At 56.6% G+C, this 26923-nt stretch overlaps 1 protein-coding gene across 7 annotated transcripts; it reads right to left on the bottom strand.

Moving 5' to 3' along the window:
* Positions 1 to 394: 394 nt before the first annotated feature.
* Positions 395 to 25668, bottom strand: L1CAM (L1 cell adhesion molecule). 7 transcript variants are annotated; one of them, XM_036016298.1, is made up of 30 exons: positions 25536 to 25668; positions 15555 to 15725; positions 12671 to 12685; positions 11694 to 11799; positions 11013 to 11215; positions 10041 to 10163; positions 9761 to 9931; positions 9409 to 9520; positions 9113 to 9297; positions 8808 to 8939; positions 8530 to 8673; positions 7872 to 7983; positions 7591 to 7757; positions 7341 to 7497; positions 6998 to 7122; positions 6727 to 6837; positions 6297 to 6494; positions 5756 to 5826; positions 5365 to 5587; positions 4699 to 4814; positions 4275 to 4476; positions 4059 to 4181; positions 3769 to 3942; positions 3550 to 3669; positions 3272 to 3427; positions 2678 to 2812; positions 2273 to 2402; positions 2157 to 2168; positions 1511 to 1761; positions 395 to 1392 (listed from the first exon to the last, which is right to left on the bottom strand). In XM_036016298.1, the coding sequence occupies exons 2-29, from the start codon at positions 15628 to 15630 to the stop codon at positions 1530 to 1532; spliced, it is 3831 nt and encodes a 1276-aa protein (XP_035872191.1). In that variant the 5' UTR covers positions 15631 to 15725; positions 25536 to 25668; the 3' UTR covers positions 395 to 1392; positions 1511 to 1529. The 7 variants fall into 7 exon arrangements, with proteins under 7 accessions (XP_035872191.1, XP_035872190.1, XP_028378679.1 ...); XM_036016297.1 differs by having other exon boundaries at positions 395 to 1761; XM_028522878.2 differs by having other exon boundaries at positions 395 to 1761; positions 2273 to 2345.
* Between the last annotated feature and the right edge of the window lie 1255 nt (positions 25669 to 26923).

Genomic DNA, 26923 nt, shown 5'->3' with positions numbered 1-26923 from the left:
TCCAAGGGCTGGGCACCGACAGAGGTCTACTCCATCTGGGTATTGAAGCCAGGAGCCAGATAGGCACTCAAAGGTTATGTCACATTAGACAAGGAAGACGCTCATGGACCCAGGCCATACTCTGCTCCAGTACCTGCCTCACTGTGGGAATGAGAAATCCAATGGTGGGGACAGACCAGAGCTGCTTTGGAGGCCAGCAGGTGCAAGAGGAGCCAGCAGCAAACCTTGGAAAGGGAGGGATGAGTTGGCCTATGGCAAGCAATGAGGGAGCTGGCAGGGAAGTCGTGTTCTGTAAAATGACAACAGTTCCTCTTTGTTTCCAGGTCTTTATTTGCCTGTTATAATTCTGATATTTATGTACATATATATATATATTTTTGTTTTTTGTAAAGGGCTCATCAACAGACCAAGCAAAGGCAGACAGGAAGACAGAGGCTGCTGGCAGGAGCACAGCAGAGCTGGGAGAACCCATCTTTCCTTTTGTTTTGTTTTTTGTCTGTTTTTATCTTTCCTGGGATGGGATCATCAAAGCTAATTGCTATAAAACCTAGAAACCACCTAGAGACTCAGACATCTGCCTACACACTAGTGGCATATGGGGAAAGGGCAAGGGTAGGAACTTCCAAAGTCATGGTGTATTTACATTCCCAAGGTGGGCAGAGGCGAAGGCTGAGGAAGGAAACTGTTCAGACTGGGGGGTGGCAGGGCTGCTAAGGGGTCCTAGAGTGTGGTAGCAGGTGGGAGAGGCAGGTACCAGGGGCAGTGGGAAAGAGGTGTGCCCACCTCACAGCCTGGCAGTGATGGAGGCCACTTGGATGTTGTCTGATGGGTACTGAAGGCAGCGTGTGTATGGAGCTCCTGAAAGCCAGCCGCAGGGTGGGTGGGCAGCGGGAGGGTGATACTGGCAAGTGGGGGCTCTGGGCTCTCCACATGGCCTCCTCTGCACCCATGGTCAGCTTACCCAGTGCCCATCCCGGTTGGAGCAGAGATGGCAAAGGAAAGAGAGCAGATGGTGGCCAAACTCTATCCTCAGTCCCAGCCAGGCTGGCCAAGAAGTGGCCAGGGAAGAAGGTGCCAATCCTGGTCCTGAAGAGATCCCACCAGGCAGCATCTGGGAGACCCCTCTGGGGCCATCTCCATTTCCCCTCCCCGACCACCACAGCCTCTGTCTGCCCAAAGGCTGGTAAGGCAGCACCTGAAGGCTCCTGATGTGTGAGTGATCAGCCAGCCCCCGAGCTGGAGCAAAGCAGTGTGTGCCCAACAAGGGGTGCAGCTGGGTTTTGGCAATAAAGTGGGGTGTGGGTAGTCATAAAGGAATTAGGCAGTGAGCTCCTCTCTTCTGCTCCCAACCGAAGCCTCCCACTGGCCCAGGGCCAGAAGGTGGGGTAAGGCCTGTTGGAGACAAGAAGGGGCCTCAGTCTCAAGGTCAGGGGCCCAGAACAGTCATCGGGCTGGCTGTGGGGGTCTTGGCCTCTGACTCCACTGTGGCCTGCCTGGCCCTGGGCTGCACCTTGCCTGGCTGGACCCCACTACTCCAAGGTCCCTGCAGGGTTAATGGGGGAGGCAGCCCCTGAGCTGTCGTTGCCTCCTGTTGCCTCCTTCTCTTTCTTGCCGCTGTACTGGCCAATGAAGGAGCCATCCTCATTGAACTGGACGTCCACGCTGCCCCCATAGTCAGCCAGGCTGTCGTCACTGCCCAGGGGTTTGATGTCTCCATTGAGGGATGGCTGGCTGCTGCCAAAGGCCTTCTCTTCATTGTCGCTGAAGGGGCAGAGGGAGAGCGGGAGTGGGAGGCTGCCCAGTGGAGCCCAGCAAGCGCTGACAGGTGCTGGCCTCATGGAGGAAGCCTGGGGTGCTCATGGGCCCTGGCTGCTTGCCTGTAAGTGAGCCAGACAGGAGCACCTATCCAGCTGTTAGCCCATACAGATCTCAGAGAGGGGTAGTCAGGAAAGTGACAGGCAGGCCTAGAAGCTAGGTGTCAGTGTGCACAGGAGTTGGAGGTGTTGGCTTGTCTGAAACAGGGAGCTGCCAGGTCAGAAGGCTAGGGGAGCACAGAGTTTGGCGAGTGGGGGCCAGTGGAACTCCCAAGCACAGTGTCCACAGGAGGGTCCCTGCCATAGGGGTTGGACAGTATCTTCCCACCACCCCTGCCTTACCTCTCCAGGGACCTGATGTCACCCAGCAGCACAGGGAAGAGAGAAAGACAGGGTCAGATATGAAAGCAGGGGTGGTGCTGGGCAGTTGGCTGGCAATGCTTCTACCCCCAGCTCACCTGTACTCTCCGAAGGTCTCATCCTTCATTGGCCGGGCCTCAGAGTCCACCTGGGTGTCCTCCTTATCCTTCACTGAAGACACACAGAGAAGAGCCGGCTTCTTCTCCGGCCCCAGCCTGTCTCTGGACACTGGGCCCCATCCCCCAGCAGGGGTCATAGGTGAGGCTCTCCCTCTGTGCTCTGAGTGCCCCCAGCACCGTCTCGGCAGCTCTCAGAAGCCAGGAAACTTTCAAGGGGGTAGCACTCACCCTACACAGGCCTGGCTGCCATTTTCTCCAGTCCCCTGGCTGCCATTTCCTCCGGTCCCCTGCCTGCCCCCAACATGCTCATGCCATCCTGCTTGAGGCTCAGGGACCAGGGAGGACTTGTGGAAGGGATATAGGGTGGCCTAGGGTCAGGGTTACCTGAGTACTTGCCACCCTTGCTGCGCTTGATAAAGCAGAGAATGAGCAAGATGAGGAGCAAGAGAATGATGGCGCTGACGAAGCCAATGAACCAGCCTTCAGTGGCAAAGCCGGGGGGAGGGAGTCTCACTCGGCCTGGTGGGGAGAAGCCCAGTCCCGGGTGAGACAGAGCCCCTGGGCACTGCAGACCCTCTGCCCAAGCCCATGCCCCCAGATTCATGGCCTCGTGGGCAGGCCTCACTTTTGTCACAACCCCTCTGCCCTCAAGGAATGGGCAGTGGCAGGGGCAGGCCTGGCTCACAGACAACAGAAGGCCCAGTGGGGGGTGATGACCTAGGGCTGAGGTGTGCATGCAGTTGACGCATGAGGGGGACCGTCTGGAGAACAGGGGGCAGGAAGGAAGGCTTTCTGACAAAATGATTGCCTTAGCAACAGTTAAAATAGAAGGTTACTAAAATGGGCCATCTCAGGGCCCTGGACTTCTGTCTTGGGCCAAGGGGCACCCAGATTCTGGAAGAAGAGAGGAGTCATGGCACGTGGCCTGGGGCAGTGGTTGCTGAGCCAGGGACAGAAGGAAGCTCCCTGGGGCCTCACCAGTGCCATTGGTCTTCACAGCCATTTGGTGCAGGAACATCATCTCCTTGAACAGACGGATCTCATAGTAAGTATCAGGCTGCAAGTCCCACTGCGTGTAGGTCTTCTGGCTATAGTTGACATTCTGTGGCAGGAGATAAGGGGGCGTCTTCTCATCTGCAGGGACAAGAGGTCCATGGGGATAAATGGAAGTGCTAGGCAGCACCCTGGCTCCACATAACCCCCAGTCGCTCTGGACCCAGAGCACCTTCCCCCCCAGAGGCCCCATTTGTGCTCACCACCCTGGGCTTTGAACGAAATCTGGAATGTGAAGTTGCACTGGCCCTCCTTGGGGACCCAGGAAATCACACTGTAATTCTCGCCGGCCATGGCTGAGATGTTGCCAAAATCTGGGGTCTCTGGGGAGCAACAGGAAGGTATGGGACCTCGAGGCAGCTCAAGGTTCACCCTCTTGGGCCTGGCTGCCTGGTGGGGCCTCCTCAGCCCTTCCACCTTACCAGATAAGGCCATGGTGCCTCCTTCCTGCACGAAGGCCTCACCAGGGCCCTCCTTCGTGGTGGCCCGCAACAGGAAGCGGTACCGCACGTGGGGGCTCAGGTTGGTCAGGTTGTGTGTCCGTAGCTCAGGGTCGGAAAGGTTTAAGGACAACTGCTCCTTACTCCCATCATCCACTGCAAGGACAGGCAAGGCGGGAGTCAGCTTTGACAGACAGCTCTATCCCCATCCCTGCTCCCCTCCTTCTCCTGGTCAGGCTGGGCTGGGGCTCTGGGCCCTGCAACATACATACACGGATAGTAGGACAGCACGTAGCCAGTGAGCACGCCATTGGGGCTCTCCGGAGGTTCCCAGCATAGCAGCAGGCTGGTATTGGACTGGCACTCCAGGTGCAGTGCCTTCGGGTGGTCAGGCACTGCAGGGCAGAAACAAGCAGCAAGTCCTCACCCAGGCTCACTCTGGGACAGGGAAGAGGGGCTGGGACAGGGGTGCACAGTGCAAAGCTCACCTCCCTCTGGGGTACTGAAAGTCATCTGGCTGGCAGGCCCCAGTCCCCGGCTGTTAAAAGCCTGCACCTCCAGATGGTAGGAGCTATAGGGCCGCAGGCCACCCAGGGTGGTGCTGGTGGTGTTGGCGGGCACCACCACATGGCCTCTGTGGACCTGATTCTTGCTGTGTTTCTGCTGACTCTCCTCCCAACTGTACGTCACCTGCAGGTGGACAGCACACCCCATAGAGGCAGAAGACATCCAGCAGGGATGTCTGGTACATGCTACCTGCTGCCCTCAAAGGAAACCTTTTCCTTACAACCCAAGGACCTCCAGAAGAGCAGCTGACAGGTGGCAGAGGCCCATCTCCAATCCTTTCTCACTCTTGATGGCCTCATACCTCACCCTGGGGATCACCCCAACTTCCACACTTTGGACCCTTACATTGTATCCGCGGAGGTGGCCCTTGACCTGGGCTGGATCCACAGGCCACCACTTGACCAGCACGGTGCTTGAGTTGAGGATTTTGATGTCTTCCAGCTGAGGTCTTGCCTGGGGATCTGGAAACAGCCAGTTACATGGATGAGGGCCTGTGGCATCCTGAGGCCAGCCCAGAGCCCTCCCTTGGGTGGAAGATGGATTTGGATGCTCTATGGGGGACAGGCAGTTAGAGGGGCAGGGTATTTGTATGGTCTCAGGGTCTCTCCCTGCAGGCTGTTTATTAGTTAGTTGCAAAGGCAGAAAACAGTAGTTACAGGGATGAGTGACTAGAGAACATCTTGACCAGGTGATCAAAATGAACATCTGGTAATGTTCCAGATTCAAGGGCAGGAAAGCAGTAGAACATCTAGACCCGATGTGGGATCCTGGACTGGACCCTGGACAGGGGGAAAAGGCAGCACTGATTGATACAATTGGAATATCAGCTGTCAACTAGAGAAATATATCGATGGTAACTTTCTGGACTTCCATAATGGCACTTTGGTTACGTAAGAGTAAAACAATATTCTTACTCCTAAGAAATGCACTATTGAGAGGTAGGGACTGGGTGCACAGTGGGAGGGGAGTGGGCTATGAAGGCACATGCAGGCTCCCACACCCGCTACTCACAGTCTTCCCCGGAGTAGCCAATGGTGACCTGGGGCTCAGGGCCTTTGCCCTGGCTGTTGATGGCCTGGACCCTGATCTCATAGGGCACAAAGGTAGAGGTGTTGGACACCACCAAGAAGGGATCGCTCACGATCTGTTCTTGCCAAGCCCCTTGCACCCTCTGAGGGCGCCACTGGACACGGTACTGAACCTGGGGAGCGTTCCAGTCCATCCACCCGAGTGGCTGCAGGGGGGGAGCAGAAGAGGAGGTGGTCAGCCAAGAGCAGCCCCCTCCCGTGACCCAGCCTCACATCCCCAGTCATCCTCTGGTGTTTAGCATAGCCAGGGGGAGCAGCAAACATGTGGGTCCTGGCCTAATGTCCAGGGGTAAGCTCAGCCCAGGCCCCCTCACCTTCCAAGTGATGACCATATTGTTGGTCTCGTTCCCTTCCCCCTTCACATCCACGGGGTTCTTCTCAGGGGCTGGAAAGTAATGTGTTGTTAACACATCAATGCTGTAGGCTCCTGCTGAGGACCCCACACCCCCTTCCCTGCTGTTGTGAACAAGAGATTGGGTGAAGGGCCCTGGAGAGAAGGAAGGCAGCAGTGATAGACAAACCAGTTGCTGGCTGAGTTGGCCCTATGGCCTTGCCTGGTGAGCTGCAGAGATGGACTGGCGGTTATGAGGCACAGAAGTAAAGGCAGGCAGGCCTTGTTTGCTGGCACTCATGGACAACATAGGTGTAGGCATTGGCCAACAGGACCAAGTCTGAGGCCCAAGGAAGGAATGGCCCATTCTGGCCCTGGAAAACCAATGGCCCTGAAGGAACCCTGCCCCTCAGCTGCCTCTGGAAACCTAAAAGCAGAGGAACCTTGGGCACAGTCACCTCTGCAAACCCTCCTCACAGAGCCTAGGGACTCTGGCATCTGAGGCCCCCTCCCAGGTGGCTCACCTGCCTCAGGTGTGACCACAGTCTCAGAGGCTGGGCTGGGTTCCCCAGGGCCATATTTGTTGATGGCAGTAACTCTAAAGGTGTAGTGGATATAAGGTGACAGCTTGAGGGTGGTGGAGGTCTGGTTTCCAGGCACCTTGCCCAGACTGTACCATTTCTTAGGAGCCCTCTCCTTGTCTTCAAATTCAATGTCATACTCTGTCAAAAGAAGCAAATGGGCAACAGTTATCAGTGTGTGGCATGGGGAAGGGGTATTGGGGGTACAAGTCTGGCTCTCCCCGAGGGAGCGCCCAAGGCAACTGGTATTCTTGGACTTGCATGAGGAACCTCGAGCCCCAGTAAGGTGGCAATCACCAATCCAGGGCTCCGAGGGAGGGCTAGCTAGGGGTGGCAGTTGGGGAAGTAGTGGCATCATGCTCAGGCCTCTTACTCTCAATGGGGGCGTTGTGGTCATCAGCGGGTCTCCAAGACAGGTGAACCTGGCTCTGCTTCAGCAGGTGACGATCGGACAACTCCAGCTGAGGTACGGGCCCAGGGCTTCCTGAGGGCCACAGAGGGTGGGTTCTCTGGCCCATGCTCGAGCCAGAAGACCCAACCCCCAGCTCAAAAGGGCCCTGTAATGTGAATCTAGGACCCTGTGCTTGAAGGCTTGTGCCCCCCATGCCTCCAGGCCACCCGCCTGCTACCACCCTAGGACTCACCCACCACCAGGAGTTCTGCCCTGCTTTCCACCACATCCAGCTTTGTGCTGGCCACACAGCTGTAGTTGCCCTGGTCGCTATAGTCCAGGCTGTTGATGACCAGTTGCCCATCATCTATGACGTACCTGGTGGGAAGGGGAAAAAGGGATGCTTGTCCTTATGCTCCCAGTGGACCCACCACTTTCTACCATCTGTGCTCTGCTCCTTCCCTTCTTTCTCCTGCCAGAACCTTCTCCCTCAAAGCAGGGGTGCTGCCCCCACGGATAAGACCAAGAGGTCTAGACATTCTGCTTGTCCCACACTACCCCCTTCCACTGAGCCCTGGTTGGGGCTGGGCCCGCACTTGTCACTGTCCCCAAGCTCCTGGAGTCTGTGACCATCTCTGCGCCAGGTGATGTTGTGCTGCAAGGAGGTGTCAAAGGAGGCCTGGCAGGTGAATGTCACTCTTGAGCCTTTCTTCTCGATTGTGCTCCGTGGTCCCTGTATGATCTGAGTGGCATCTGAGGGCAATGAGGGGAACGAAGGGTCATTCTGGTGTCCTCTAGAGACCATCCCTCCTGGAAGTGTTCATCACAGGGGGGTGGTCACCTAACCTTTGACCTGCAGGTTCGCCACAATGGTAACATTGTTTTGGTCATTTGCAGCCTGACAGAAGTAGTATCCTGTGTCGTTGGCCTGGAGGTCTCGAATGCCCAGGGTCCCGTTGGTGTAGGGGAAGAAGCGTTCATCCTGTAGCACGGTCCTTCCTTCCTTGTCCAGCCTAGTATAAGCAGTGTGGGCCTGACACAGACCCCACCGAAGCATCCCCTGCCCTTCCTGGCTTCCTAGGCCAGAAGATGGGTTAGACCACCCCTACTGGGGTGGGGGCACTTACCACTGGACGCTGGGCACAGGGGCTCCGAAGGCCTTGCAAAGAAGGTAGGCAGTGCTGCCTTCAACGGCCAAATAAGTCTCATTGTCTGGGGTCAGGATCTTAGCCGGCAGCTCTGGAGGAGGAGGAGTCACGGGGAACAGCACAGGGGGCAGATTCAGGGCTGGGCAGGGAAGCCCTGTCCATCTTGCTTCCCTTTGCCCAGCTCAGGCCCCACCAGGCTGAGCCTCTCTCTGCCTCAGATGTGCCTCCCTATCCCAGCCACCCAAGTTTTACCAATTATTTGAGGTCCCACTGACAGTCTAGCCCTTGTTGAAAACCTTCCTAGTCCAGCCCCCACCTTCCCCAAGGCTCCCAGAGAGGAGCCACCATGGTGGGCCTTGGGCACATCCTGGTCAGGATGACATGGAATGGGCCAGACTTCTCTCTGAGGCTGCTTCTTCATCTGCCCTTCCTCCACATCCCCTGCCCTGCTGTTGTGAGGATAAGCAAGAGATGAGAGATGTGGTGAGGGGCCTGGAGAGAAGAAAGGCAGCTGTGGTAGACAAACTAGTTGCTGGATGAGTTGGCCCCATGGCCATGTTTGGTAAGTTGCAGGGATGGACTGGGGTTTATGAGGCACAGAAGGGAAGGCAGGCAGGCCTCGCTTGCTGGCACTCACGGACGACGTAGATGTAGGCATTGGCCAACAGGACCCCGTGCCGGTTTCGGGCTTCACACTGGGTCACCATTGTGTCACTGGGCTGCACATTGCTCAGGATCAGGGCTCCACGCTGGATCCGGTACTTCTGGTCCTTGGCCAGCTCTGCGTATGCAGCAGGTAGGCCGGAGGGCCAGAGCAGAGCAGTAAGCCACACTGAGACCCTTTCTCACCCTCCTCTTCCTCTCCCATTTTCCAGGGCTCCCCACGTTCCCTGCCCCTGCCCAAGGCCCTCTCACCCTCCACAGGGATCCCGTTGATTCTCCAGGTGACCTCTGGTTGGGGCCGGCCCTGCACTTGGCAGTCCAGGCGAACAGTCTCCCCTGGTCCATACAAATGGCTCTGGGGCTTGTGCAGCCAGTATGGGGCAGCTTCAAGGAAGAGGACATTCACCCTGAGCCCGCAGCCAGCTCTTCTCATGGCCTAGAACCCCCGCCTCCACATCCCTCCCTGTGAGGGTGGGCATTGAAGACTGTAGTCCCCAGAGGTCATTTTTGGGAGCCTTGCAATGGGGCAGGGGTCAAGCCCAGCATAGGTGCCATACCCTCCACGGTGACATAGTAAGAATGCCGGTCACTGCCCAGTGAGTTTTCAGCCAGGCAATGGTACTCGCCGTCGTCCTCCTCGCCCACATCCAGCAGGTGCAGAGTCTTGTTGTGGTTCTGATAGGTGACTCGATTGGCTGGCATGGGGCCACTTGGGCGCAACCACTTGATGGTGGGGGTGGGGCTGCCCAGGGCCATAGTCAAGAGGAGAGTGGAAAAGAGAGAGGACAGGGCTGCTGAGTCCTACCCCTTGACAGGGACCCTGCCCCACCCCACCCAGGGCTCCTAGACTCACAAGCCCTCAGCGATACACTCCAGAACCAATGGCTGTCCCTGCAAGGCCACCAGATGGCTGCTGGCATTGGTGGGGAAGAGAAGGCGTGGCTTCCTGTCGATCATGCTGTTGGCTGTGAGGAGCAAGGGAGTGGGTGACTCTGGGCACTTCAATGAGCCCCTGGGGTCTCAGTTTTCTCCTCTGCTAAAGGGAGGACCCCATCTCTGCTCTTGCCACCTAGGAAGGGGTCTGGGTAGGGTTGAAGTGGGAGCCAAACTGTTCTCAAAGAAGCCTGAGCTCCTCTTATCTAGGCAATGGACCAGGCCTGAAGGTCAGAGAGGAGTGGGGGTGTGTCAGAGCCTTTGGGACTCACTGGCTTTGACACGAAGGTCAATAGGTTCCTTTTGAATGATTGTCCGAGTGCCAGGGAAGTGGGCATGGCAGATGTAGTCTGAGTGGTTGTCCGAGGTGAGCACATTTGCAAAGTAGAGGTTGCCATTCTGGCCCATTGTCACCCGCTCATCCTGTTTGATGTGCAAGATCTCTGTGGGGGTGGGGGGCAAAGAAGCAGAGGTTAGGACCCTCCCCCCAGTCCAGGAAGACATGCCCACTGGCACCCCCACTCCAGGTAGCAGCCCCTGGTGGGCACCCACTGCTGTTCATCCAGTAGATCCGGAGCGGCTCTGCACTGGGTGGAGGGTGGCAAGGCAGAATCACTGACTCTCCTTCCTCTACCTCAACAGGTTTTACTGTCTCCTTTGGCCACTTCGGAGCACCTAGAAGAGACAGAGAGGCCAGCAGGATGGGTCCCAACTCCCTTCCTGATCAAGACAGGCTAAGGCAGGGGAAAAGTAGAGGAATAACCGTGAGTGTGAGAGGACCAGCCATGAAGAAGGTCACATAAAGGGAGGCAGAGACTTCGGTTTTTTTCTGGGCTCTGGGTTGAGACTGGTACTTCATGAAAGAGAGGATGGACAGGCCAGATGGCTGTAAAGGGTTAACCCTCCACAATTCTCAGCTCCCACCCCCAGGACAGGACAAGGATGGGTGGGGGGATGCTGAGGTGCAGCAGTGGGGGAGGGGAGCTGTGGAGGGATGCGGGAATCACAGACCCTTCCATCATCCTGACACAGAAACCATGGCAACAGTTCCCAAGGTAACCAGAGGGGCAGAGAGAGGAGAGGAGCAAGCTTGGGAGGCAGAAAGCTCAGGGAGGATGTAATGTAGAGGGAAAACCCCAGGGAAAGGGTGACACAGATAAAGGCAGAGCCAAAGGGGCCAGGTTGGAGATGGAGAGAAGGAACAGGAGGGAGGGAGGAGGGGAAGCAGAGGGAAGGAGACAGAGTGAGTGGTGGGGGAAGTGGAGAGAGATGACCAAAGGGTGGTGGAGAAGGAAATGGGACTGCAGAGATGGAAAGGGGACAGAAGCCCAAGCCCAGGCAATGACTCAGACAGAGACAGGGCAGGCAAGAGGGAGGGACAATGCAGGCAGAGAATCAACCCTCCACGCACTCTGTCAGCCAACAAGCCTGAGCCCACAAGCTCCCACACAAGGTCCCTGAGACCTCATCAGGGACCTTCTCATGTGCCCCAGGCCTTTCTCCCATCCCTGCGATGCCTCGTACCCTCAGCCATAAGCTGGATCTCGTGGGACATGGCAGTGCCCAGCTTATTGCTGGCAAAGCAGCGATAGGTGCCCTGGAATCTCTGGGCAAAGTTGCTGTTGTTGCCGGTGATGATGAAGGAGCCAGAGTGGGGTGCCTGGTGCACAGTCACACCCAGTTCCTCCTTGGGTTTGAAGTGGATGCCATCCCGAGTCCAGCGGAACCTGTGGGCAGAAAAGGACTCAGAGGACTGAGGCCTTAGAACCTGGGTCAGGAGCTGGAATAGGCCAGAGGCAAGGGCAATAGCAGCCAGGGGCCCCTGGGATAGGCTAGGGCAGGGCAAGGACGAAAGGTGATGAGGGAGATCTGCGGCTTCTGGGCTCAGAAGTTGGGAGGCAACACCTAGCTGGTGTGGCTCAGTGGATTGAGCACTGGTCTGCAACCAAAGGGTCACCGGTTCAATTCCCAGTCAGGGCAAGTGCCTGGGTTGTGGGCCAGGTCCCCGGCGGGGGGGGGGGGGCACACAAGAGGCAACCACACATTGATGTTTCCCTCTCTCTCTTTCTCCCTCCCTTCTACTCTGTCTAAAAATAAATAAATAAAATATTAAGAGAAAAAGAAGTTGGGAGGCCTGGGAGGTGTGAGGATTAGAGATTGAGGTCAACAGTCAACAATATGGCTTCGAGGATGAAGGCCACTCACTGAACTTCGGGTTTGCCACTGGCCTCACACTTTAGGCTGATGTCATCTGTGGGGAAGACAACCAGGCGCCGTGGAGACTGTTCTGTGATGACAGGTGGCTCCATCACTGGGGACAGGATGGGGAGAGTAGTGGTGAGGATGACACCACACCCTCAACCCCCATGCCACCATGAGAGAAGCAGGGTCTGGAAGAGCCCCTAGAGTCTCCAGGGCCATGAGGATAGAGGAAGAGGTTGAATAAGCTACAGAAACCAACAAGCCTAACCATAGGCACGTGGGGCATGAAGAGACAGAAGGGGATATGGAACAAATGTACAAAGAGACAGAACTGAGAAAAGAGCAACAAAAGTTATAAAGATGCCTAAAGGACAGAGATGAAGCCAGAGAGGCAAAGTGTGTGGAAGAAAAAAAAGAGAGAGAGATAACAAAAAACCAAGGACATACAGCCCTGGCTGGTGTGGCTCAGTGGACTGAGTGCCGGACTGCCAACCAAAGGGTCACCGGTTCGATTCCCAGTCAGGGCACTTGCCTGGGTTGCGGGCCAGGGCCCCAGTGGAAGCCATGTGAGAGGCAACCACACACTGATGTTTCTCTCCCTCTCTTAGTCCCTTCCTCCCCCTCTCTCTAAAAAATAACGTAGAAACCAAGGACAAACCCCTCAGAGCGAAAGGAGAGCGAAGTTACAGGGAGAGATCAGAGCACCAGAAAGAAATGGCAAGAGTGAGCGAGCCAAGCCAGGCCAGGGCAGTGACAGAACAAAGCCCTCACAGGTGAGACAGCGGGAGCAGGAGAGGCTGAGCTGGGCCTCCAGCTTGAGACAAGGACCCAAGAGCCAGAAAAGACAGCAACCAGCAGCTCACATGGCACACAGGGAGAGGGGAAGGCGGGGAACTTGCTGGCACCCCCTCTTTCCCTCCCTCCCTCCCTGACCTTCCAGAACACACTTCCACTCTCCCCCACCTTACTGCCCAACTTACCGTGGTATCCTTCATCTGAGAAATCCAGGCAGCAAGGAAGAAAGCAGAGAGAAATGCTGACACACAGCCCCAGCAGGGGCCTGATGGCAGGGGAAGAAGTGAGCGTGTGCGGACCCCCTGGGGAAGGGGAGTTTGGGAGAGGAGGCTGTGGTGGTATAGCAGCCAGGGAGGCACATGACAGGCTGGAGCTGTGGCAGGTCAAGACCCAGGACAGGACAGAGCCCAGATCACCGGTTCAGGAGTAGGGCCATGCCCAAGGGGAGCCAGACCCCAGAGGGCAAGGGGAGAGAAAATTGGTGCCTTAACAAGGAGTCCACTTTGGATAGACACTTGCATCTCCCTGGCAAGGCCTGCAGAACTGACCCCCACCCCACCCAGGATGCCTGGGAAGGTTGGGAGGCAGACAGCCGACAGCCATCGCACCCTCCCCTGCTCTTGCCCACTTCCCTCCTAATCCAATTAGTAAAGCTCAGTGTTTTCAATTACCCAGGCCCAGCCTTCAGAACCCAGCTGCCCCCTCCCTGTGAAACCCTCCCAAAGGCCCAGCTGTATCTGAGTTTCTATTGCCCGCAGGGCTGATACAGCCTTCGTTTTCTCCCCTTCCTTCCTCCCAGTCTGCCACCAAGCTCCCTGGGGCTGAGGCCAGAGCCACTACTCAGCTGCAGGACTCAGCCCAGCACTTGCCAGGGTGGCTGTGTGGAGTGGGGAGAGGGAGGGGAGGCAGAGCAGGGAAGGGAGCAGTTGGCTGCTTCTGAAAGCTTTGTGTCTGCAGAAGACCTCAGTGTAAGAGTCCCCAGGAGAGAGAAGGAGGCTCCCTGGGGACACTGCAGAGAGAGCCCTGAGCTGGGGAGGGGCCAGTGTAGGAGCCCAAGAGCAAAAGATGAGGACAGGGACTATAGGGTAGGGAAAAACTCACTGGGTGGAGAAAGCAGGAGGAGACAAAGGGGCCTGGAATGGCTGGGGATTGAGCCTGAGGTGGAGGCCATATTGCATCGGGGTTAATGCCAAGTGCCAGCCAGTGGCCAGGGAAGCCTTGGAACTGCCATGGTCTTTAGCCTACTTCTCTTTCCTCACTCCTGCCTTTCTCCAAAATTTCCCTGCCTCTCCATTCAAGACACAGCCGCCAGATGGCCCAGGCTGTGTGGTAGCAGGGTGGGCCGATGCCCAGGGTAAGACCTGAAAAGCAACTGAGAGGAGATGGAGATGGAAGTAGGAAGTGTGTGTGAATGTGCAAAAGTGTGAGACTGGGTACATGTGTGGATGCCCCAGGATGTACTGCAGTATGTTTGTCCATGTCCACCAGTATACTTGTACAGGGGTGTGTCTTGCCAGAGCACATCCGAAGGCTGTGTATGTGCATATTTGCATTCAGTTTACATGCTATATACCTGCCTCGGCGTCTGTGTGGATGATTGTTCCTTTGTGTGTACACCCCTCACTTTTGTGGGTGTGCATATGTATGCATGTCTGTGTGCCTCTTATGGGCCCTCTCTGGGTGTCTGTCCCTTCTGTATCTCTGTGCCTGGCTGGATACAGGTGGCTTGTCTGTGTCTATGCACGCATGCATCCATGTCCATCTGTAGGTGGGGGAATCCGCATAGGCATGACTGCATGGACCTCCATGTGTGTATCTATGGGGACACTCCAACCTTTGTTCTGTCAGCCTCTTGCCACCTCCTCTAGACCCTCACTGCCGCCCAATGCCAGGTGCCCTCTATACCCACCTCCTTCGGCCCCTGTCCCATTCATCAATCCTAGCCCCAGCTCATCTCTCAGGGACACTGACCTCCTCAGTGTCCAGTCTCAGAGACAAAGGTGATAAGGTGGGAGAGGGAAGGGATTAGAGCTATGGAGGGAGCAGGCTCAAGATACACAAATGTTACTTTGTGAAATGTCCCTCACTGAAGCCCAACAGCCACTTACAGCAGTGGTTGCATCTCCTGTTCACACTCAGCAGAAAAGACCATCCCAGTAAAACACCCCCCACACACAAACAGGTACTCACATGTGGCCCCACTCACATGCACACAAGACCCACTACAATCAAAAGTTAACAGTCAAATACCTACAGACCTTCACAAACCTGACCAGTAACAGTTCTGCTGACTCACAAGCTCACTCATATAGGAAATCAAAATCACACTCAGGAATCACACTGAGGACCCACACTTAGTCAATCAAAGCCACACATATTCACACATACAAATATACAGTCTGTCTAACTTACAAACATACACAAATACTCATGGTCGGTGACAAACCTCTAGCTACACTCCCAAACACCCCCACACCTACCTGTGATTCCCCACAAGTGTAATGCTCCAGCAGCCCCACCCCCCGACCCACCACATAACTACACATCAAATTGTTAGGATCCAGAAACTTGCTGAGCTTTTTGTAAGGTATCTTTTCCTATCTCAGTTCACAGGCTACAAGGACTCAAGATGAGATTATCCATCAAATGCAATCAAGACTTGAATCCAGGCCTTTGCACAAGCTTGTTGAGCACTGGGGACAGCCCCATTCTCCCGACTGCCACACCCCTGGGGGAGGGGGGTTGTGGAAGGGTGGGACGGGTCAAGGGAGAGCACAGAGGTGACCCAAGGAGGCGGGTCCAACGTCAAATCCGCTGTCCGCGGTGCTGAAAAAGCCCCAGCCTGCCTGCACCTCTGTTCCCTGTCCATGGTGCTGACACACCCCGTGCCTTCCCTCCTGTTCTCTCTTAGAGGTACCCAACGTCCTGAGTACCTCCTGCCCACTCCATGCCCGAGAAAGGAGGGGTGAGGGTCCGGAACTGGGAGAAGGTGAGGAGTTAGAAGATAAAGAGGAGCCAAGAGCGGCAGGGAAGGGAGGCGAGGCGCCAAGGTTCCCTCCAGCTACTCACATTCCTTGGGGATCTGGATGAGCAAGCAAGGGCTGCACAGGAGGAGAGGCCACAAGTACCGCAGCGCCACGGCCATCTTCCCGGCGGCGCCGGCGTGGCACAGCCGGCCCGACTTGGCTCAGGCTCTGGTCCAGAGGGAAAGGGGCTGGTGGGCGGCTTGGGGTGGGGGCACTGGGAGAGGGGAGGAGGGAAGGGAAAGGTGAGGGAGAAAAGAGAACGGATGGTTGTTAGTGACTAACATCTGGGCGAGCCGGGCTCCTGGCCCCGCCCCCAGCCCCGCCGGCCGCTGGCCGTTCCCCATCCCTCCCTTTCCCCCAACTTCTGAAAGACTAAGCACTGGCTGGGCCTCCAAGTTGCTTTCCATTCCTTTCCTACTCTCTATCTTTGCCTTCCCCATCAACTGCCTCTCCAGCACCAACTTGTTGCCCCAGTCAGCTCCCCTGGGCATGTCACAGGCCACTCTGTGCATGTTGTCCCCCTGTGTAACTCCCAATGTGCCAGCAAGCAGGTGCCTGTGGGCATGAGTGTGGATGTGGATCTGCATGTAGACAAATGTGCACATTATCTATGTGGCTGTGTGTGCATGCAGGAGCACATTTGTATGTGCCTTCTCAGGGAGGGGGCTGCACTCAGGAACGTGTGTATCTTCTTATGTGTCTGTATCTGTGTAGACTGTATCCTCACATCTGCTATTTCTGTGTGCATACACAAGTATGGGAGAGGAACTCTTGTTGCAGTCTCATTGCTAATGGGTTTCAGAGCCTACTGATCCTTGAATGTTGTTCAGGCCCCAAAAGATGGCGGGGGTGGAGGTCTTGGGAAGTAGAGACAGGAAAGCAAGAAAAGGGGCTTGAGGAGGATACATTTCCTCCTCAACATTTTGGGGTTTTGTTGTTTTTTTTTTAAAAAAAAAAACAAGGGGGAAGAAAGCCTGCCCTCAGGAAGTGACAGGAGGGAGGGAGGGAAAGAGGGAAGCACCTCTCTGCTATCCCTCAGACCTCCAGGGGGCAAAAGAGGCAACTATGGTCTCCCCACTTCCAGCTGCTCCAAACCAGGGCCAGGAAAAGTTCTGGGACAGTGTTTCTGACTCCTTTCCTGTGTCTGGCAGGCTCAGCTCCTGAAGAGGAAATAGACTCCCAAGAAGACAGACCACTTTGACTCCAAGCAGGAAAAGGTATGAGAAAGGCAAGTGGCAAAAGTGCAAGAGGGGCAACAGCAGGATGCTGGGTGGCTGAGAACTTGGAGGCTGGAGTCTCCATGTGGATGCCCTCACCAAGTCCATTCTGGGCATCCTCCTTGTGCCAGCCAGGACCTTATCAAGGGGGGGACCAAGCTTCATCCAGAATGCCAGAGAGGTGAGTGGGGAGGCCTGGAATGCTGTGCTAAGACATTTAGATTCTGTCAGGAGTCAATCGGGAACCACAAATTGGTTTTGTGTAAGGTGACCCATGAAGAGTGGCAAATACAAATTTCCTGGGGAATCAGCAAGGAAAGTGGATGGTGGTGATTAGCAGTCAGCTTGGAGCTCTCATACTCCCTCACCCAATGCTGCAGGGGGAGGTGGAGAAGTACTAAGTAGGTCAATATGGATGGGCTGAAGGCCAAGGGAATGACTTGGAGGAGAGGAAGTCACAAACACAAGGCCAATTCCTAACTTTCAGGAGCTGAGCTGGGGCCCAAAAGGGAGGAGCAACAGCAGACCTGTTCTACCCCCACCTTCCCCCACAAAGCCAGTGCAAGCAGGGTGGGCCTCAGGCGGCCTTGGCCTCAACTTCAAGGCCTGTAGGAAGCAGTAGGAGACTCAGATCAGAGGGCAAGCGATCAAACAGCAGCCTTGGGAGCTCTGAGTGTTCTGGTTTTAGGAGGAGAAGGGGAGGGAGAAGAGAGAAAAGGCACTCAAAGAAGGACCTTTCTATACTCGAGGAGGCCTAAGTCCTCCATTTGCTGGAATGACATTCCCTGTCATGCCAGCTCCTCCATTTGCCCTCCAAATCTAGGCTCCTAAATGAGGTGTGGCATGTATACCCTGGGGGAATACACAGGGGAAATACGATACTGCCAAATTCCTGGTTCCCACTCTGCCCCACCCCAATGCTCCACAGTCTCACATCCAACCTCTTTTAGTCTCCTGGTATTTTCGAACCAGCTCGCCACCTTCCCCGGGCACTCAGAGACAGGCAGGAGCCAGGTTGAGAAACTCCCTGACAGCTGGGAGGGGGCTCTGCCTCCTCTCCTCCCACTGCTTCTGGGTCTCTGATCTCTCACCATTCCTCTGGCAATTACAGAGCAAGCAGCTCAGGTTGTCAGCTCAGTAGGCCCCCTACCCCCATCAGCACCTCCAGGGGCAAGGGAGGGGGGAGTATTCCACAAGCTGGTGTACAGATGGAGCCAAGGCCATGTCTGTGAAGGTGGGGCAGACTGGGGAAGACAGAAGGGTGACAGACAGGGCGAGAAAGAGGCAGGAGGGAGCTAGAGAGGCTGAGAAGTGGGGCTGGGGGAGGGAATGGAAGACAAAGACAGATGCTGGACCACCACAGTAATCAAGATGAAAAAATCCAGAGCACAGATTCAGGCAGCAAGGAAAGGAAGAGAAGAGGGGAAAGAAGTGCAAGGGTGGGAGACAACTGCAGAAAGCACTGATGAGAAGTGGCCAAGCAAGAAGAGTGAGGGGTGTATCTGTGTGTGTGCATGCATGTGAATACACACAGGCCTAGTGATGCCTCCTTCATGTCCTGATCCCTGGGGCACATGCCAGGCAAGGGGTGGGGAAGGAGAAGAGATGGACCTGAGTCAGAGGAGGGGGTCTTCTTGGGCTTGTAGGTCAGGCTAGACTAAAGAGCAGGGTGGAGTGGGGAAGCTGTGAGCCAGCACCACAGAGACAGACAAAGCCCATGACAACAACAATGACAGAGACAGAGCAGCAGGTCCCTGGCTACTTGTGGCACTGGAGCAGGGTGTTTTAGTAAAAGACAAGATGAATGGGCCACTGCTGGCTGGCCCTCAGGGAGCAGGTGGAGGTCCCCCCTCACCTAGAGGGGAAGGGAGAAACACCCAGAGGACCAGGGTAGATTCTTCCAAGATTGCCGCTAAGACAGAGTGAGCAGCTGCCTGGCTGGCAGGGGGATGCCCACGAGTCCACAGGCACAATAGTGAGTGTCAGTGCACACTCCCGCATGTGCGCCCATTGCATAAACCCACCACTGTACTGGGGGAGGGCACAACAAAAGCAGGCTGCTCCTCAGTGGGTCCAGCTGGGAACTCATCCTCCCCTGGGGCCTCACACACCACTCACGGGCTGGCAAAGAGAAAGGGCGTGGCAGGCACTGAAACAGATGAGGTCGGTGAGGTCAGGCCCACTGGAGCCTGCAGGGAGGAGCTCAGTGGGACCCCAGAAGGAGCCCCAACCCTGGCCACACCCCGGCACTCCTTTCCTTTACCTCTATCCACTGCCGGGGGAAAATCTGAAAGGACATGGAGTCAGGCTGAGACTGGGGTGGCTTGCTTTCTTCCCTGAACATGAACACACACACACACACACACACACACACACACACAGACACCTTTAAGGGCGCCCTGCATGTGCTCACTGGACACATGCCTGCAAGCTCCCACACCCTGCCTTGAGTCCTCTCTGCTCCTCCCATCTGATGAAAATGCAACTGCCAAAGGGATAAGTAACAAAAAGGTCCTCCAGCCCAGTGTCTGTTGGGAATGACAGTGCCCTGTGACCTGGCAGGCCTGAGTGGGGCAGGACTGGGAGCTCAGCGCCCCAGGTGTGTGATGGTCAGAGTGTGGGTACCAGGTCTGCATACTTCTAAGCCTGGGGGTCATGTGTGGTGACACCCATGCCTGGGATGCCTCCTCAGCAGAACTGGTAGGGCCCTTGAAGCCTGTCAGTGTGTATGAGGGTGTGGGTGTCACCTACATCACATGCACTATGTTCCTTTAAGGCTCCTTCTCTCCCTCCCCGCCAGGCTGTGGCTGGCGGGTTTCCATGGAGACAGAGCCCAGCTCCCTCCACTGGCAGAGATGAGGGAAGCCTAGAGGAAAGCTTGCTGCAGCCTAATGGGTTATTTAGATAATACATAAAGGAGGCTGATGGGTGGGAGCCCCCAGAGGTACTTGGGGGCCCAGAAGTCTTAAAGGACTATTGTGTTATCTGTGCTCCCTGCCTCTCCCCTCCTCAACCCAAGGTACACCCTCAAGCCCTTATAAGGCTGAGGTCTCCAAGGCAACCACAGCTTACCTGTAAAGGACCACTCTCCTTAAAGGATGAGGAAGGGGTGGGACAGAGGTTAACCCTTTGTAGAAGAGCCAAGAGAACAGCCTACACTGGGGAAGGAAGGGGGAATCTCACCATCGGTGGCAGAGACAGTTTTTCTTTACACCCCATCCCCACCCCTGTGTCATTCAGCTGCCCCATTTTATTGAATAAACTCATGTGTAGCATTTACCACATGCCAGGGGCTCTTATACACAGGGACACTTTTACACACGTCACCCACTTAATCCTTAAAATTGCCCTGGGGAATGATGTGCTATCATTATCCCCATTTTACAGATGAGGAAACTGAGGCTCAGGGAACAGAGTAGTGTGTCCAAGGTCACAGAGCTGGCTCTGATGCTCACCAGGGGTGGGGTTCTAGATGGGGCAGAGGCTCCCTCTGGGGGTCGGCTCATCTCTCAAGGACTCTGTTTCCTAACATGTGTTTCCAAGGGCCAGGAGCTTGGATAAGAATGGCCTCCAAGCAGTCTTGCGCCCTAGGGAAGGGCCTGTTTGCTAGGCAGAGAGCAAGCAAATGTGGGAAGCAAGGAGGGAAATCTTGGGATGAGGCCACGGGAAGTAAAATGTGACCCTCAGCCCAGAGCAAAAACCATCCTATCCCTTGGCCTTGGGTTTTAAACGACTGGCCATCCAAGGACTCTCCAAGAGAAGGCAAAATTCTTTCCCAGTTCAGCTCAGGGACAGCGTGGATTTCTTGGGCCCCTCCCATTATCCAAAATGTTGGGTCACTCTGACCCCTTTCTTGAAACCAAAGGCCCCAAGGTCCCCGCACAAAGAGGCTTCAAATACCTGGAAGGTCCCTCTCTCCAGTCAGGGCTTAGGGACTGTATTGGTTACCTGTGCAGAAAGGGAAACTGAGCCCCAGCGGAGTAGGGGCCAAGACTCCGGCCTCCCAGGCCCCTAGAATACCAGCAGTACAGCCAAGTTTCCCGTATACAGTTGGGGAGACTGATGCCCATAGTAAAAGCTGCACCCCCATCCCCTCTTAGCCCTTCCTCTGCCTCTGGAAAGTGGACTCTGAATGAGACCAGAAACCCCTGACCTGAGGAATGAACTTGGCACTAAAGGGGATTTCAGACCCCAGGCCAGAGGGGCAACGTACATCTTGTTCCTGTGGGTTAGCAGGGCCTATCTCCAGTACTCAAGGGCAGCAAAGGCTACAGAGCAGGCAGGCAATGCAGGGAAGGTGCTAAACAAAGTGAAGAGGCCAGAGGGGGTCCAGCAGGGACCAAGAGGTACCAGCCCCATGCCTCTGAGTTTGCTGTTCAGATCCACCAGTCCTGAGATGCCTGGCTCCAAGGGGGAGGGGGCGGGTGCCTAGAAACGGCTCAGACACTGCCAGGCCCCTCCAGTCCCCTCAGAGCTCCCCACTCCCAAAGGGTTAAAGGGCAGAGGGGCACAGGAAGACTGGGGGTGGACAATGGAGCCTCTGTCATCCCAGGCATTCCTAAGGCATGAACACAGGCAGCCAGGGGAGGAACCAGAGGGCAACCCTCAACGGGAAGCCCCACATTGTGCAGCTAGGCATGCCAGCCTCTGCAGCCACTGCCATCAGACCCACCCCTTCCTAGCACAGACCCAGTAGGGGCATCTGAGGGGACTCATGTGGGCATAGAAGGATCTGTGTGCGCATACTCTGCCCCCCAACACACACGAATGCACACATGCAACCAGATATATGATCCCCACACATGCAAATAAGAATATACACACACTCACACACCCAAAGCCGCCTTCCATACTAACCTCCAGCCCTGGTGTCCTCCCCCAGTTTGTCTGGCTCTGAATGTTTTAGATCAGAGAGCTCAGGTGAGGAGGCTTCTTGGGCTTCATACCCTCCCTTTGAGCCCCACCACCAGGCTGACACCAAGACAGACAGCTCAGAAGGCCTCTATGGCCAAGTGCACAAAGCCCAGGATGCTGCTGCTGCCCTCCTGTTCCACCCAATCCAAGGCCAACACAGCTGTCCATACTGGATTTAGTGCCAAGGACTGGCATTAGTGTCAGGACAGTGGCTGAGTGCTCCCTTCGTAGCTTCATGACCTGGGGAGAATAAGGAGGACCCAGGCAAGCTCCTGAGGTCTTGGGTAGGGGTACTGGACAAAGAAAAGCTTCTGGAAAGACCAGCAGTCCAGACCCTCCCCCTGCAGAGAAGTTCCCCACCCTCCAGGCTCCTCCCTCTCTTCAACCTTTAGGAAACCACAAAGATCCTGTTGATAATCTGGGGAGAAAGCAGGCTGGCTCTGCTAACCTTCCACACACCCCCAGTCCTCTTGCTGGGGACCATCAGGTACCCCCTGTCCACCCTCCAGGTCAGACAAGGCCCCCAGTGGAGATCTGAGCCCAACCCAAAGTCATGGAGCCCAGTGGACATGTGCTGGGCTCAGAGATCAGAGCAGGGGCCAAGTTTAACAGAGCAGGGCATGAGAGACGTGGTAAGGCAGAAGAGGACAGGAGCAGAGACGGAAGGTAGGCAAAAGGGGAAGTTGAGAGATAGAGCCCAGGGCACCTACAGGAGGGGTGGGGCAGGCAGAGGCAAGTGGAGGAAGAGGAGTGGTACACCCCTAACAGTGCAACTCCAACTGGGCAGGGAGGGGAATGGTGATGGCCTGGGGGGCGCATGGAGAAGCCAGTGACTAACAGGAAGAGTAGGAGGATGGAGAAGCAGAAGGTGGTTGTCCAGAATTGGCACAGGACCCCACCCAGGGACCTAAACCCAAACTTCCCAATCAGGGGAGGAGGAGGCAGGGCAAATGCAGCAGCCAGCTTGGGAACCCTAGAAGGGGGATTCAGACCTCTTGCCTCCCCCATTGTCTGAATCACAGGGTGGGGCAGGGCCCTGGGCATTCAGAGGGGTCCTGGTGGAGCAGGGCAGTTGGCTGGGATACCGATCTCTGCACAGGACTCCCACTTGTACTCCATTCTTCCCCAGAGCATGCCCCTCCTAGGCCCAGGGCACCCACACCCCCTTCTCACCCCAGAGCTGTTTCGACCTTTAGCCCAAGAAGGACATCGGGAAAAGCTTCCATCATTCCTTCACCTTGGGTCTCCTGGAAGCTGGACCTCTCTGCAAGACCACATGGCCCTCACTGCCCAGAAGAGGGAGGCTGGGCTAGGCTTCCTCACTGCTTCTTTCCAGCTGCAGCCATTTACAGTGGCACCAGGGACTGTTTGCCTTGAAAGGGACCTTGGAGATTAATGAGTCCATGCCCTCTTATGCTAGCCAAGAAGGCTGAGACTCAAAGCCAGGGAAGAGACTGAGGATCTAGAGCAGTGGTGTCAAACTCGTTTTCACCAGGAGCCACATCAGACTCCGGGTTGCCTTCAAAGGGCCGAATGTAATTTTAGGACTGTATACATGTACCTACTCCTTAACAGTTAAGCGAGAGCTCGGCGCTGCTGCGGGTAGAAACAAGGTGTCGGACTGAATAAAACAAGGTGGAGGGTCAGATTTGGCCCGCGGGCCTTGTGTTTGCCACCTGTGGTTTAGAGTCACTGGGCTGGGGAACTGCGGTTATGGCACAGAGGCTGCCTCTTCCACCCTCCCCAGCTGGTTTTGCCAAAGCACATGCCACGGGAGGCACCCACTTCAGTGGCAGAAAGAGGCTGTTGGGGCTGCAGCCTGGGTGCTGCCATCCACTGGAGTAGGCCTCGAACAAGGCCCTTCTTTACTCCCTGCATCTGTTTTCCCTTCAGAATAGTCATAAAGGAAAAATGAAAACTAATGTGTGTGCCCCCTGAGGATGAAGACAGTGTCAGTCTGGTTCATTCCTGGCTTTTCCATGGGCTGCCGGGAGCTAACCCCAGCGGGCACTTGGCAGTAGGCAGCTGCCCAGTGAATGACTGCCCATCCCATGGGCCACAGAGTTCTGGGGCAGGGAGGAGCTCATTACTGCACATGAAGGGGGTCCCTGCCACCTCAGTCTGCTGTGTGCCCACTCTTTGCTCACTCGGTCCTGTGCAGGGGTCTGAGCACTAGGGGAGGAGCCTCTCATGACCAGGTGGTAGCAAAACAAGGAGACTGAGACTGGGGTGCACTAAGCAGGTTTCTCCCTTTATGATCAGATCACCAGCAATTCTTAACTTCTTTTGTTCTCTTCTGTATATTTCAAGTGTACCACAATAAGATGTACCACCTTTGGGATCACACACACACACAGACATGAAGTATAAAACAAAACTAGGATGCAACATAGAAAAGTGGCCAGGAGCTGGGAGTTCCAGGGTCCCAGACCTGACTTGAGTTCCCCATGTGGTCACAAAAAGACCAAGAGCCCCAAAGGCTCAGGAACCCATGGGTGCACATGCTGGTGCTGTATGGGCGCTGTGCCAAGTGAGAGGCCAGGCCCAGCTGAATCCCATTGTCCACAGTAAAGAGCCGGCCAGAGGTGAGAGGTCCCAGGCAGGCCCCTGCCCCAGCTGCCCCACAGGGTACAAGAAAGATGTGGCTCAGAAGCAGTTTATAGGGAGAAAGGCTGATGGGAGTATTCACTGTCAGGGCCACGTGAGTCAGCAGAGATGGCACTGGGCTGCCCAGAAGCTCCTGCCTTCTGGGTGGAGTTAACTGGAAGCAGGGCACCTACTGGGGGGGGGGGGTGCCAAAACCCCACTCCTTGGTGGGGGCAGATGGCTCTAGGGCTGCCTCCCCAAGACAGGCAGTGATGGGCGGGGCTCCAAATATCCTGTAGGGGGCAGCAGGTTGTTGTAGGTACTCTGCAACCTCTGCCAACCAAGAGACTCCCAAAATCTGCCGTGGGAAGGGGGAAATACCCCATAACCAAACAGAGGTAGGAAGACTTGGCAAAGGGCAAAAAGGCCTTCAGTAGGCAGGGGTAGTGCCTAAGCTAAGCATCCTGCTTTTCAGAACCCCCGGCCCTGAGCCAATAATGCCCTCCCTCCCACCCCTCGACCTGATGGACCCACATTCGACAACCATGTGCACAGGCACACACCGGTGGGCGCCCAGGCTGATCTCACTCGATGCACCCTGCAGAAACTGAGCCTGTAGAAACTGAGGCTCCAGGCGCACCCTGCGCCTCTAGGGAGGAGACCCCGGTCCTGATGCAGTCTTGAAGGGGAGCCCTGGGGAGTCCAGGATGGGGTTTCGAAAGAAGAATAAGAAGAACAAAGCCACCCCCCCACCTTGGGGCGGAGGGCCAGGCATCGCCCAGCCTGGTTCCCTCCCCTCCCCCCACTGCCAGGGGCAGCCTACCCAACCTCCCTTCCTACCACGCTGGTGGCCGAATTTCAGTGGATCGGGACCTTGACTGGGGAAGAGGGGCAGCCACGCCCAGGGCCACACCCCACGGCAGCCGATCTGGAGTCATCAGGCCCCATCGTGATCCCTTTCTCACACACCGGTAGGGACGTGCCAACTTCAGCTCCCACCTGCCAGCACAGACCTTGCCTGACTACCCCACCCCCGCCCGCAGTGTTCCTCCCCAGATCGGCATTTTGGGCGCCGCCCAGGTACCCCTCACCTGTCGGGCTCCGGTCCTGCCCTCCTTCCCCCGCCCTGCTCTAGTCCGCAGGGCTGAGCCGGGTGCCACCTGGGTGGGGCTCTGGCCGCACCGCCCGTGACCGCGGGCCATGGGGAGCAGCGCTCCCTGCTCTCACCCCTCTGGGTAGGGCTGGGACGGGTGACTGGGGGTATCGCAGCCGCAGCCGGGTGGAGAGAGAGGGCCTGCCCGCCTTACCTGCGCTACGGCCGCCAATGGAGCTACCCGCCCAGCCTCCGAGCACGCCAGCCTCGGACCCGCAGCCCGAGTGCATCTGCGATGCTGAAGCTGCTCTTGCGGCCGATGCGCCGGGGCGGGGGCGGGGGCGGGGCGGGGCGGGCTTGCGCGCAGGGGAGGGGGAGGGGAGTGCAGAGAAGCCAGGGGACGGGGGAGTGAGATCACCTCCCCCATCGTCTGCTCCGCCCCGCCGCGCCCTAGTCCCTAATCCCCGCGGGGCCAGGCTGCAGAGCTCTGCGCGGGCTAAGAACCCTGTTGACCTCCTCCGGGAGCTCGGTGGGACCCGCTCCCACAATCCCCGAGTGCTTCAGACGCCTGCACCGCAATGGAGGCTCCGGGCAAGCATCGCGGGGCGGGGTTGCTCTCAGGGTACGGGCCTGGGCCTTCGAGAGAGGAGTCTGGTAGGGAAAGAGATACCAGATACACGCCACCCCCCCGTCCCCCGCCCCGCACCAACTTCCTCTCTGCCCTCCTGGGTGCTGGCTAGCTTTGGGCACTCACACGCAACGCGGTTCTGGCCGTGCCCCCCAGCCCGTCTTGAGATGTTTGGACACCTCCCCACCCAAGGCAGGATTCCCGAGTCCCTGGGCTCTCCCCAAGAGTCGCCCCCTAATTGTAGGCGCCCAGTTCGGGAGGGGTGCCCAGCCCTCGACCTCAGGGACGCACAGAGGTGCACGGGCTCCAGAGCAGTCCAGAGCCTGAAGGCGAGGAGGTAGCAAAGAGGGCGTCCCTCTAACTGCCACTCTCAGTTCCCAGATATTCCTCTGACTCTCTTCCAGCTTTCCCATGCTCGGTGTCTTATTTCTTTGTCGTGGGGATTGGCCCCATCCCGACCTTTCCCCGTGGCCCCACTCTCCCATAGCCCTGCCCTGAAGCCTGGGGAAAGAGCTCCTCCCCAGCACCCCCCTAGACTCGCGGCGGTCATGCGGAGTGCGCAAGAATTCCGGAGTGAGCCGAGCCGGCCGCAGGACAAGGAAGGCCTAGGGCCCAGATGGCAGATTGCAGCCCTGGTGGCCACGGTATTTTTATGGGCATGCCTGTTGCTCAGTGAAGCATTCCCAGGGCCCTCAGCTCAGCCTCCTGAGACCCTCCGAGCCGTGCAGGGGGCCTACATGGGAGGAGCCCTGGCATTCTGGCCTGTTGTCCTCACCCCATCCAACCATTACTTGCCAGCTTCTGTTTATCCTGGAAGGGGAAGCTTGCAGGATCTGGATGCCTTGTGTTCTGTTGGTCTTGAGAAGGAGCTCACATGAGACTAAACACCTTAATGAAGGCATAGGGTCTTTCACACTCAGATGTGGCCTACCCCCGGGGCTGCCTGTAGCTGGTCTTTTGGTTCCAGGAGACCC

This window comes from Phyllostomus discolor, chromosome X (assembly GCF_004126475.2).
Source record: "Phyllostomus discolor isolate MPI-MPIP mPhyDis1 chromosome X, mPhyDis1.pri.v3, whole genome shotgun sequence".
Taxonomy (NCBI): Eukaryota; Metazoa; Chordata; class Mammalia; order Chiroptera; family Phyllostomidae; genus Phyllostomus; species Phyllostomus discolor.
The sequence above is the reverse complement of the archived record's forward strand: the minus strand, read 5'-3'. Positions and strand labels throughout refer to the sequence as shown.